The 12,872-nt window shown below is 42.4% G+C and overlaps 2 protein-coding genes across 2 annotated transcripts; one reads left to right on the forward strand and one right to left on the reverse strand.

Annotated features, from left to right (window-relative positions):
* Positions 1-246: 246 nt before the first annotated feature.
* On the reverse strand, positions 247-6,694 carry vps18 (VPS18 core subunit of CORVET and HOPS complexes). Its single transcript, XM_040017424.1, has 9 exons — positions 6,260-6,694; positions 6,021-6,162; positions 5,101-5,192; positions 4,447-4,697; positions 3,918-4,271; positions 2,542-3,804; positions 2,158-2,367; positions 1,622-1,858; positions 247-1,512 (listed from the first exon to the last, which is right to left on the reverse strand). The coding sequence occupies exons 1-9, from the start codon at positions 6,360-6,362 to the stop codon at positions 1,216-1,218; spliced, it is 2,949 nt and encodes a 982-aa protein (XP_039873358.1). The 5' UTR covers positions 6,363-6,694; the 3' UTR covers positions 247-1,215.
* Positions 6,695-7,053: 359 nt separating this feature from the next.
* rhov (ras homolog family member V) lies at positions 7,054-9,728 on the forward strand. Its single transcript, XM_040017478.1, has 3 exons — positions 7,054-7,398; positions 7,561-7,619; positions 7,875-9,728. Exons 1-3 carry the CDS (start codon positions 7,059-7,061, stop codon positions 8,319-8,321), a joined length of 846 nt encoding a protein of 281 aa, XP_039873412.1. The 5' UTR covers positions 7,054-7,058; the 3' UTR covers positions 8,322-9,728.
* The last annotated feature ends 3,144 nt before the right edge of the window (positions 9,729-12,872 follow it).

The raw sequence follows: 12,872 nt of genomic DNA on the forward strand, positions 1-12,872 counted from the left end.
ACGAAAAACATATTTTATAATCTAACTTACCAGTTATAGTCTCTGATAATGACTGAATTATATAATGACTACAGGCTCATGGAGTTGGTAGCAAGGTTATTATAATTAAAACTAAGAATTGAAGTTACTTATAAACCAATTATTTCTGTAAACTGAAATAAAAATAAGAATTAGACTTCGGAGAAATTAAAACTAACAGAAACAATAATTCGTTTTTTGCAACAATAAAATTAAATATACAGGAAAATTCTTGCACATCTGTTTATTGAACATGGCAAGTCCACCACTCTAGGCACATTAGCTTCCTGTCATCTGTGTTTGGATTATAGTACCAGTTGTCAGCCTCTCAAATCTTGGTCCTGACAATTGTAACTTAAAAGAAAAGAAAAACTTCCAAAAACTGGCAGGCAGCGAACCCAACAATGACACGTGCATTTGCAATCACTTAAACTCAGATCTTCCTGTTAAAATGCAGTTTACACAAAATCACCAGTTGCATCTTTTTCACTTATGCTGCTCTTTTCATATCTTCCTTTAACTTACTGGGCTGCTAGTAGTCAACTGCAGTCTTGAGAAACTTTGATGAAGCACAGGGCTTTTCATTTTTCACAGTAAACACAAAATGATTTGTTAAATATTTTTTACATTTAAGCCAAGTCAAAAAAACAAAAAAAAAACAAAACAAAAAACAAAATCTGTCATAACTGAGAAGCTGTACTGTGCCATAGCTGAACTCAAAAACAGCCAATATGTTATATAATGTTTAGATGAACACAGATGCATTAATTGGAGAGAACAAACCAAGCTTAGGACAGGCAGATATTTTGTTAGTGCGTTTTGTGTTTTCACTGAATCGAACAAATACACAACATAATGCAGTTAACAGCTAGAAATGAGTGTAAAGCAGTTGTATCCTTATATATAATCTGAGGTTTAGGCACATGTATGCAGTATACAACTCTAGCACAAGCATAGATCAGGTTGGTTTATGTCTTCTCTATGTTCTTCACTACATACTCCTAGTGCAAATGTTCAGTTTCAAATACTGACAACAAAACAAGTGCAGTTTCTAGAGGACAGAAGCTGATTAAGTGTTCAGCAGTAGGCACTACCAACAGGATATCGGCATGTCTCCGCTTAATGTGTCTGTCCTGTGGATCATCCACTTTCGCTGACAGATAGTGAGTTTGTAACGAAGAGAAAAAAAGTCTTTGTTCACAGCCAGCTGGATTTCTCCTCCTCAAATTTCTGCGGATCAATGAAAGGCTTGTCGATAGATTTGATCATCAGTTCGCCGCAGTATACGCACTCGGATGCGACGATGTCATCAATGTCTGATTTTATCTGCTCACGGCTTGTGCCCGCAGTGGCCTTGCCCAAGCTTGATGTGTCACCCTCATCCTTTGGTGCTGGACGGTGGCGCGATTTGGATGATTGCATGGTTGCTGCCAGCTTTTTATGAAGATCCTCCAGGCGATTCTGCTTGAAGGCCGACAAATGAGGAGTCACTTCCTAAAAAAAACGTAGAAGGAGAAAAACAAAAAAGGTCAGAGGACATATTCAGATTGATTACTGACTGAATTAAATAAAAAGTGAAATATTCCTGTGTGCAGCAAGTTACCTGCAACAGGCAGTCATTGTGGAACATGTGCCCACAGAGGAACAGATAGAAGGGCCTGTTGAGCAATGGGAAGTCACAAGCAGCACACTTTTCTTGGGAATCCACTACACCATACTTGTTCCTCATTTCCTGTATGTCTTCCCTAATACGTTTTGCGCTCTCTGTGGCCTCTTCCATTTCCTGCTTCAGCTCTTCAATGTGCTGGTTGTACTCCTCCAGGGAAAGGCAGATGGCCTCCTGAGAAACCATGATGAACAGAGCATTAAGAACCTTCATTTGAAATAGTACACTATTTTGTGTCTTTGTGAATGCAGATGCCAGCCAGTATCACCCAATCTGGATATTCATCGCCTGCTACAAATAGAAAGAAAAAAGTGCCTAAAACCTTGCCCACTGCTTAAAGATTCTACTTATGAATACACAGAATGTGATTACTGAGATCAGGTCTCACCCGACCGCTCAATTTACTGTAAAAACACACACACACTGAGGGAAAAAAAAAAAAGACAGGAAAGAACATCCTACTTATTACAGACCTTAAAGTGGTCGATGGTGACAAAGTCTGGAAAGAAAGGAAGGATGTCTTCAATTTTGAGCAGGTTGCAGCTGGACAGACAGTTCATGGCTTTCTTAACATCTTCTTCCTTCTGCACCACATGCTTGGCGATTTTCAGCCAAAGCTTTTTCCTCAACTCCTCATCATCCTCTGGGAGGTCAGCGCAGGACTTGGCCAAGTCCACGTCTACCTGCGGACAATTAAAAAAACGACCAAAAACAGTGCAACAATTGAAATCGCCAACTGCTGTCTATAATTTTGATAATCTGGAAAAAAGAAAAAAAGTGACACAACATTTCAATGATTTACATATGTTCACCACTTCTTTACAAGCACTGCTGATCCATTAATATACATTACTTACTTCTAAAGCAAGATCCACTGCCTCCTCATACAGTTCCATAATCCTATAAACCAGCACACAGGCCTGCCTGTAGCCATGCTCCGCACACAGCCTGAGAGCATACTTGAGGTCGTAGTGGATCTCTGAGGCGTGTGTGCCTGCCTGCTCTAGATACCACAGCAGAGAGTCTGGTTTGTACTTTGCATAAAGCGACAGCAAGTAGTTATGGATGGCCTCCTCTGTTACCATCAGCTCATAAACGCAGAACTCCATGTAGCGGATGGTCTCATTGATCTGCTGCGTGCTGCCCATCTGGCTGTAGTTCATCAGAGCTGGGATGAGCTTCTTTGGGTCCAGCCTCTTGCCCATCTGAATCCACGCGTCCACCACGTTTTTGGGAATGTGCTGCATGAGCACCGGGGAGAACTTGTAAAAAAGCTTTTCGTCACAGTGCTTGGAGAGCACATCCAGAGCAGCACTGTACTCGTCGTGCTGGCAGTAGTGGGATATCACTCTCTCGTAGTCCTGCATGACGACTGAGAAGTAAACCATGTCGTCCACGTTGCCGTGGCTGGCCAGCAGGTCGTAGATGGTGGAGCGGTTGTTGTACAGGCAGTCTCTGTGCTTGGAGCTGCCAAGGAACTGACGAAACTCGTCACGGGTTTCTTTGAAAATGACGCTGTTGCCGTCACTCTCCAGCTGGCCGAGGCGATTCAAGTAGAGCTCAGCTAACCAGGTGACCAACAAGGTGATCTGAGTTCTCTCACTGGGTTTGAGATTGTTTAGCTTCTTCAGTAAGAACTCCTTTAAGGCCTCCTCTTGTTTGGCTTCTATGAACTTGAGAGCAATCTCTTCAAAATAGTTCTGTGTTTGTGCATAGCACATGGCGCTCTCCAGATAGCGTTTATTCTGGAAACAGTGCTCAGCCTCCTTTGCCAGCACCATGTCCATACACTCAGGCCGATCGCGACAGTACTCCTTGGCCAGATCAAATTTATTCATGCTCATGTACATCTGCCAGACATCCCTGGACTCCCGCTGGATGTGATATCGAAAAACTGCCCGCTCAGTGTAGATCCACACCAACCCGCCAACTGGGTCTTTGATCATTTTCTTGAGGCTGCCAAATTTATCTGGGAACAAGTCCTCGTAAACCACTTGCCCGTTCAGAGTGCAGATGGCCTTAACTCGGTCATGAAGTAGGAGCAGGAAGTGGAACTGTGTCAGCACAATGGAGATAGGCTTGTTTTGATTAAGGTCAATGTCTGGAGTGTATTCCCACACCTGTTTGTGAAAGAGGAGATGTGGAGATAGTATATGACACATAAAGACAGCAAGGATGAGATATTACTAAGAAAAATGTTAAAAAGTTTTCACACACGCTGACTGACATTTACCTGCACATCACTCAGCAGGGAATCAGGCCTGACGTAGTCAAGCTGACCATAAAGAACTCCATTACCCATCATCCAGGCGAACGCCTTGGGGGACGTTCGCAGCTTAGGGGTGTAGAAGGTGATCTCGCTGTGTCCCATATTGACTGGGAACTCCTGGAAACTGGGCAGCAAGTCCTGATTTTGATTGAAGATGGAACTGAAGCCTTGCTGCTCCGACCCCTCGGCTACCTTACCCACAAACTGGAAAAGGCGTTTGCGTGTGGTAGCTATGATAAAGTACTTGTTCTCCAGGCCCCGCTCGACCTCCAAACAGCAGACTGGAGCAGGTTTGCCATCCTCCTCCACAGAGTGGACCTACATCAGGATGTTATCAATTATATCAAGAGGAAGAAATGAACTACATCAGGATTTTCTTCTGTTTCCACAAGTGCATTAAATGTATATGCTTATAATACAGTTTGAACAGTTAAAACTTACAAAGCAGATGTGGCTATCATGTGCTAAATAGCAGACGTAATCACTTTCTCACCTGTCTAAAGTATTGATCTGGATTGGTGTTAAACAAGCTGCCCTCATTCGCAGAGATCTCTGCCTCAAAAATGATGCCTTGACTCGTGCCAACCAGGATAGGTCCTGTGCTGGTCTCGTTGCCCAGCAGCTTGTTCCAGCCCACGCTCTCGATGAGGTGGCCTCTCCAGCGGGACAAACTGCGCACCTTCTGGGTGTTCCTGTTGAGGTACAGACACTCACTGGTGTTCAAGCTGATCAGCAGATGGGAGCCTGTAACGGGAAAATATGGAGGAGGTTATAGCTGTTGTTAAGCAGTCATAACTGTGACATAGCATTTATATATGATGATGATTTATAGATTGATGCACTGCCAGACATTTTTGTCTAATTGTTTTATCATATGAAACTGTTGTCTTTATTCAAGTTCAGACTTGCTGTGCATGGAGGTTTGTGGCTGCTAATATTACAGCACTTATGTATGAATGCTGAATCACCTCAAAATACACAATGACTAATCAAAATCAATTATTTCTCCAATTATACAACAATATATAATATCTGCATAATCTATAACAACATAACATAGCACTGTCTTGCAGAATGTTCGATAGTAATTAGCAGTCCATTTATGATGTATAAACAATATTTTGAAAACTATTATGGTTTATCTCACCTGTTGGGTCCAAGAACAGTCTGTGCACTTTACTGTCATCTTTCCTTCCTAATTCAGTCTGGTTTGGTTGATCTGGTTTTGCTAAGTCAATCCTACACAAAAGAACAAAATATCTTGAAACAGATGTACTGAATAATACAACTGTCTTAACAACAAAGTTAGAACGCTGTGTAAAAATGTGAATAAAAACAGAATACAGCTAAACTAAAGCAAGCGTAAACACAACCTGACAAATGTTTAAAACTAGGAAGATTGTGCCCATTGTGAATTTGAGGTCTGAAAAAAAAAAAAACAGAAATGCTCTATCCATCTATTTTCTTCTGCATATCCAATTCACAGTTGTGATCGGACTGGGGCCTATTCTGGCTGTCACAGGGCAAATGATGGAGCACACTTTAGACAGGTGACCAGTCTATCTCTGGGCTGTTGCAGAGAGACATTCAGTTTAGGGTCCAACACATTAACCATACAGTATCTTCTAAACTTGGGCCTTACTTCTTTCAGGAAGACAATGCTAAGCATGCCAAACGTCATTGTTCACATATTCCACGGGCATAGCTGTGTAGTGACAGTGTGTGGGAGATTAAAAACACTTTTCAAACGAGAAGTCCATGAGCTGCTGTAAGCAGATGAAATTCAATGCCGAGCACAGATGGGAAAACGTTTTTGATTTCCCAACAGCATCAGCGCCTCTCCCACACTGGCAGACCGTTGTTTAAATGAAAGATAATACAGCAGTGTGGTAAACACGTCCCTGATCCAAAACATTTTTGATTTACATTTTAAACTGCACCTCCATGTTTTTACAAAATGGGTTAATGACGGTAAATTACAAAACAAAATAACAAAACCTAATGAAACTAATCAAAGCCATACAAACAGCAGTGAGCGTTTGAACTGCATGTCATTGTGCTATTTGCCTTAGCAGGGTGTCTTTTCCCAGACTCATGCACAGCTGATTGTTGCAGACAGCCAGATGATTTATCTTCTCAGGTGGGGTGAAATCAATCCTCTGCTTGTTGAATATCGGCTTCTCTTCTTCAAGCCTCGCGTTGACAAAGCCTAACGTTGAGAATATAAATGTCTGTATCAGCCAAATATTCCCCACTGCATCTTAGCAAGGAGCTTTAAAAAAAAAAAAAGGAAGAGGGCGACCTACCAGAATGGGTTATCCCGATGTTGGTGCTTGACAGGCGGCTGTGCTGCTGCGCACTTTGCCGGATGTTTTGAGAATCCTCGTACTCATCGAGAATTGAAGCCATGGTTAAAAGTGCCTCAGCTCACTTATTAAATGGATTAACAATACAGGACAGGAGCCAACCCTAAAGCAACATGGGGTGGGAAAGAAAACCTGCTAGCAGGTAGCTAGCCAGCTAGCACAAATTTACCCGTTAAAGCTGCAGTAACGTATTTCCTTTCTCCGCGTGCGTCTATGTTAAGAACAAAAAAGCACAACAGACGCGTTTATTCTGCAGCATTAACACACGAAGAGAGGAAATTTCAATCATTCGTTTTGTCACACCAGCTAACTTAGCTTCCGCGTACAGAACGCAGGGTAGACCGTGATAATCAGGTGACACATGGAATCATGTGACCACTTTGAATGCAATGCTATCTTGTAAACACCAGGGAGCGTAGTTCGTCCAAAAGTGATTGTATTTAGACGCTTAGAAAAAATATAAATAAATCCTGAGCGCTTTTGTCATTTACATGTTGTTCAAGTATCGGATACTTTTCATTTTTAAGTTACAGACGGCAAAGAATTTCTATATAATATTTTCTCCACAATGAATGTCTAATATATATGGGCTTTATTAAAACAAGCTAATCTATATATCTATCTAATAGAGAGAAAAGCTGAGAGAAAGCTGTTGTTATTCTTCTGTCAGTGGGCGTGTCTATGCAAATCACAACCTGTCTGAGCACAGTAGTTGCCCTAAATACGTCCCACCCCGCACATGTTGCTCCTCAGTCGTACTTCTACAGTCAGTCTGGTGGTATGTGTCAGAGAGAGAGGCAACCTACGGTATCTAGTGTCGCTGCGACCGGGACGGAGAAGAGTTTGCATTCAGAGGTTTAATGTTCGGCTCGACATGCCACCTCACATGGATTACTTTTACCACGAGTCCCGAGTCCCATCTGCGTGCGGGCTGACCCGGGAGGATGAGCTCGATCCCGCTGTCATCAGCTGTATGCTGGTCGGAGACGGAGCCGTCGGGAAGACCAGCATGATCATCAGCTACACCTCCAACGGATATCCGACAGAGTACAAGCAGACGGGCTTTGATGTCTTCTCCGGTGAGTGATGATTTTTAGTTTTTAATGACAGCACAGATTTACATTGAGTGGCAAGTTATGTTGGAAGTGGAATGGCACCAGAGTGCACGAGCTGCATGTTCTGATGTTTGAATTGGTTACTGTGTTTACTGTAAACTGACTGACTGATGTGGTTTTTAACAGGTCAGGTCCAAATTGACGGATCTCCTGTCAAAGTTCAGCTTGTGGACACTGCTGGCCAGGTATGGATGCCTTTACACTTGAATCAAGAGTTTCATTTAAGGCTGACACAAAATACCAAATTATCCACTGATGAGACACCCTTTTGAATTTAATGATATGAGCTATGAAAGTACAGATCGTCACATCCTTGCTTAACCCACTGTGTGACTCATTGACAGGATTTCAAACTGAATGTTAATGGCGTATCTTTATTTAGTGACTCAGACTTGGTGCTCACTTTGATCGGCATTAACCCTCGCTCTGTCTCCACACAGGAGGAGTTTGACGAATTCCGCGCTATGTCCTACGCCCACACGGATGTCTTCCTCCTGTGCTTCAGCATGGTCAACCCCACCTCGTTTCACAACATCACCAAGAAGTGGGTACCAGAGATCCGTTCTAACAACCCGACTGCTCCCATCATTCTCATAGGGACTCAGTCCGACCTGCTGCTGGACGTAAACGTCCTCATCAACCTGGACCGATCCAACGTCAAGCCGGTTCTGAGCTCCCGGGCCCGGAGCATGGCGGAGAAGATCAGAGCCACGGAGTACATAGAGTGCTCGTCGCTCACGCAGAAGAACTTAAAGGAGGCCTTTGACTCTGCCATCTTCGCTGCCATAAAGAACAAAACGCGTAAAACCAAGAAGAGGAAGTTTTCTGACAGGCGAACCAAAGCGTTCTCCAGGTGTAGCTGGAAGAAGTTCTTCTGCTTCATCTGAACTCCTTGTGATTGTCGACCCTGTGGGTTGTGGACAGAACCTTGTTATTTATTTGATTCTCCTACTTTCACTTTGATCACATATTCAGTATGTGGCCACATAGCACTGTTTCCTTTTTTTGTTAAATGATTTGGCTTATTTTCAGTGGGATGCCAAATGGGGAAACAAAAGACACGATTGAGAGCACTGAGCTAACATCAGCAGTGACTACAGAGAGGATTCTGGGTCGTTCTCACATTGACCCGGGACAACAGTATTGTTTACATTACATTTACATGTTTGATTTGGTTCACATAGCCTGCGCCCCCTTGAGAGGATAGGACGGTGTGAGCTGACACTTCAGTGTGGGGAGATGAAGAGATCAAGCTCGGGCAGGCACAGGGAGAGAAAAGAGAAAAGACCAGGTCTTCATGTAAAGCTGTGAATTTGCATGGTGCTCTGCCTTTTAATGTAGGCTTGTGAGAGAGATAGAGAAACGGAAAGTGTCGGGTCTGTGTTTGAGCAGATGGGCGTTAGCCACTTCGCTGCTGTGTTCCCACTGCCTGACTGCACCAGCGATTTATATGCAGCAGCTGTGAGTTCACCTTGCTGCGTGAGCTGCCGCATTCTTACCTGCGTGCAAATCTCCCCAGGCTGGTTTTTCTGTTGCTATTTTCTGTCCTCCCCATTTAAGGTCAGCTGACACTTCTAATCAAGCCGGTGTTTATTTCCTGATTCACAATTGATAAAGAAAACACAGAGGGAGATTTTGTTTGTGACACATCGAGTCGGGCCGAGGAGCTAGTTTGTAAATCTCCTCGTCTTAAGGCGAAAGGTTGCAAGAGACCAGTGACCTTTGGCTTTTTATTCCCCTCTCCTCATCAATTTGCATCTGTGAAAGCTACCACTGCAGGGATCCCGACTTCCTACCACCAACCATCTTCATCCCGGCTTTCTTATTTGCCTCTTCTTTGTTTTGTTGGCTCAATACGCTGCTTATCTCCTCCCGTGTGTACAGTTAGGGGTTGCTAAATAGCCTCTGTGTGAATGCAAGTGTAAGTTAAATACACTTTAAAAAAACAAGCTTGTACCTGTGACAAATGTGTAAGAATGAAAAAAACTTAGATTTGCACTCCAGTGTTTTGTTATCTGGTGGGTGTAAACTTTTGTATATTTTGTTATGCTTCTCGTGGAAGTCAACTAAATGTTTAAACTGTTCTGTTTGTTAAAAACAGGTCTTATCATCGCACGTATGTTTATGAAATATCATACGAGGCACAAGTTTTAACAGGATTAATGTACTCTACAGATTTGTTATATTTTGTATCATTACCAAATCACCATTAATCTTAACCACCTTCTGCTCTAAAGCTGTGTGTCCTTTACATGGAGTGATGTGATGCCAATAAATGAAGTGAAGCTCATCTATCTTCTGTGTTATGTATATATTTTCTAAAAGTAGTCTGCATTTGCAATTCACAGTTGTTTATGTGGTGTGATGCGAAGGAAAACTTTGTAAAAAGCCGAAGCACTGCTCTCTGCAGGGTGCCCGAAAGGTCCCCAGGATCACACCGGGTAGTTTTCCTGAACCACCCTCAGCCCAAACATATGATAAACAACCTCTGGGCTCCAGCTGTGCGTCGGCTCGATCAGTTCCAATGCAATCCACATGACTGTTAATGGGTACTGGCAGTGCCATGCTGTGACTGATTGCCACGTCTTGATTAGGCCTTTTTCCAAAATAACACAGGGAGAGTGACATTCGGGGGAGAATGACTGAATCAAATGCACTGATTGAGAATAAACACTAGCGGTGGAGCACAGAACATTGATTACAGACTTTAAAGCATGCTTTTGTCTGAAAGGAATCTCTTGTACTCGTTTTTAAGCCCGAGCTGCAGAAAAATAAACGTGGACGGAGTGTTGCCGAGCAAACTGAGGGTGAACATGACAGAGGAAAGCACGAGAAGTGCCTTTGTTCAGAGCAGTGAGCGAGAGCATATGAAAACGCGTTCACCCCAATACTTCAGAAATCTGTTTGCCATTAGTCAGTGGGCAGTCCGTCATGTGGAAATCTGTCAGGGTTCTGTTTGAACGTCTGTTATTGATAGGGAAGCACGGGACATCTCACTCTTGGCCTACTGACCTCATGCAGTGGAGAGGTCACAGAAGGGAGCTGGTGTTTTGCAATCTGACAGCGTGACAGCGCTTTCACACATGAACTCTCAGTAACCAGCTGGTGTTAGCCATGACCACTGACAACAGTCACAGAGGTCCATAGAAAGATTAAAGCTGCTCTTACAAATAATTCCATATGAGCAATGGTTTAAATGATGATCTTGTACTGTGTGGGTGCTTTTCAGTGACAAACACAAAGCTTTATCATCCAAATCAGTGTTCACTATTTCCACCTCCCACAGTTTAATATTATGTATGGCGCTAAAGACTCTTAAAGGTGACTGCATGCTACCTGCCCAGCTTCAAACAGCAGCTAAGGGCAGCAGCTGCTGGAAAACATAGCAGAGCATTTATATTAGCATGGCGAGAGATACTGCCAGAAATTGGCACCTAATAAGAAGTGTGATCAAAACATTGGGACGACTGGTCCATAAAACTCAAAAGCCTTACCTGATACAGGTGTGGCCAATCCCACATTTAAGGTTCTTACACTCTCAGTCTTATTTTTTTGCTACGATATATGACTATATGACTATATCACAGTCCAAGACCTTCAGTGTGCGCACATGGCACTTTTACTTCAACCATGTTGTTTATTTATTTTAAACTGTATTGTTTGTTTTCTTTATTAAGGTGCTGTAACATGATCATTTCCCTTGTGGGACCAATAAGGTTTCTGCCTACCTACCTGCCTGCCTAACTACCCCTTTATCTGAAAAAAGAGATCTAGGATCTTGTGCACATCTTTACCATTTTCAGTATTTGTACTTGTGTGCTTCTGGGCTCTGAATCTTTTCCAGTGTGTCAAAACTGCAATCAATAAAACATGATTTTCATTTTCAGGAAGTGGATCAAATTGCAGGCAAATCTGTCGGTCAACAAAGATTGCGTTGATATGACTAACAAAAAAGGAAAAAAAGACAAACCCAATACAAAATCCCTCCTGTGCTATTGCGATTGCAAGCTGACACAAACTACAGATATTATTATTAAATCCTTTATTTAAACAGGTGTTTTCATTGAGATTGAGATCTCTTTTTTGAGAGACGCCCGTGTACAAAGACATATGCAAAAATGAATAAAACAGGCGTTACACATGATCACAGTTTAAGAAAAACTTGCAAGAGATATAACCTTTTTAAAATCAGAGAATGTAGCTTTATAGCTTTTCATGGCCTGTTGCATTTAGACGACATCATTTTTATACAAGCTGCAAAGGTGAGTCAGAAACTAACAGTAAGAAACTATGAATGAGAATTTGTTTATCTATACAAATCCAAATTTGGGTCTCAATGTTCTTGAGAAAGTGGTTTTTAGAAGTGAGTTCAGATGGTTTCGGGAATGTTCTCCCTCACGCACTTCAGGATGTTAATGTAAGACGTTTGTGCTGACATCCTTACCCTGATGAATGTTGAAATAACGACAAGTGAGCTCCCGCTCGTGCACCTCACCTGTGGGGCTGTTTTGGAGCTCCTGCTGTCTTTGAATAAAAATTGGTTGTAACAGGACACCCAGCTCTCATGGCCGGGCGGTTACCCTTCGTATGAACCTTCGGGTCAGTTTGAAGCAGATTTTGACACTGCCTCTGTCTTCAGACACTGCTTTGTGATCACACCTCGTGAACGAGAAATACATAAAGCCTTCTGAAATACATCATTATATACTGGCACTGTAATATCAAAGATCTGTGACACTTAACTTGTAGAATAGCTAATGGAAAGGAAATGTACTGATATGCAGTGGCCTAGATATTAATCAGTCCTCTTTGAGTCATCGAATCTATTAGATAAATGACAGATAATTTTTTTTAAGATGGACATATTCACAAGTGTATTCTTTATAGCAGTTAAAGTAAGAATTACTGCACAGTGATTACGATCCAAATAGAAAGTCAGCAGGAAGAAGCAGAAGTTGAAAAGTGAATGGAAAGCCCAGAAAAGCCTGTTTGCAGTATGACTAATCTCACTATTGTGAGGGTTATCTTAATATCCACCAAGGTTTTTCCTTCTTTTTGTCCAGTATCAGATTTTGTCAAATACAGCACATTTTGAAATGATTTTATTCAGATGTCTGCAGTAGATCTTGCTGTTGCCGTTTCAAAGCTGCATGCTTTGCCTCATGTCGTTCAGTAATTGTTAATTATTTTATTCCTTAGATTTTGATACGTCTGTGATATTTGTAAGACTGAGGAGCCCATAGAGTCGTCGCTGGAGGATCTGTGCTCTAACGCTTGCGTGTAATAATGAGAATCGTGTTATGCACTGAAGATGAGACACAAAAGGAAGGCGTGAGACTGAATAGGAACATTAGAAGGCATTGTGATGGGAGAGTGTGTGTGTGAGAGTGTGTGTGTGTGTGTGTGTGTGTGTGTGTGTAAGGGCAGCTGTAGGTCAG

The sequence above is a fragment of the Simochromis diagramma genome, unplaced genomic scaffold (assembly GCF_900408965.1).
Source record: "Simochromis diagramma unplaced genomic scaffold, fSimDia1.1 OVJJ01000802.1, whole genome shotgun sequence".
Classification (NCBI taxonomy): domain Eukaryota; kingdom Metazoa; phylum Chordata; class Actinopteri; order Cichliformes; family Cichlidae; genus Simochromis; species Simochromis diagramma.

What these genes read in the sequence shown, in the direction of transcription:
- rhov (XM_040017478.1), top strand. Translation starts at nt 7,059, where the DNA reads ATGTTGCTCCTCAGTCGTACTTCTACAGTCAGTCTGGTGGTATGTGTC. An exon ending in GGGCTTTGATGTCTTCTCCG is followed by an intron (nt 7,399 to 7,560) that starts GTGAGTGATGAT and finishes GGTTTTTAACAG; the next exon opens with GTCAGGTCCAAATTGACGGA. An exon ending in TTGTGGACACTGCTGGCCAG is followed by an intron (nt 7,620 to 7,874) that starts GTATGGATGCCT and finishes GTCTCCACACAG; the next exon opens with GAGGAGTTTGACGAATTCCG.
- vps18 (XM_040017424.1), bottom strand. Translation starts at nt 6,362, where the DNA reads ATGGCTTCAATTCTCGATGAGTACGAGGATTCTCAAAACATCCGGCAA. An exon ending in ACTGTTCTTGGACCCAACAG is followed by an intron (nt 4,698 to 5,100) that starts GTGAGATAAACC and finishes TTCCCGTTACAG; the next exon opens with GCTCCCATCTGCTGATCAGC. An exon ending in ACAATGACTGCCTGTTGCAG is followed by an intron (nt 1,513 to 1,621) that starts GTAACTTGCTGC and finishes CGTTTTTTTTAG; the next exon opens with GAAGTGACTCCTCATTTGTC.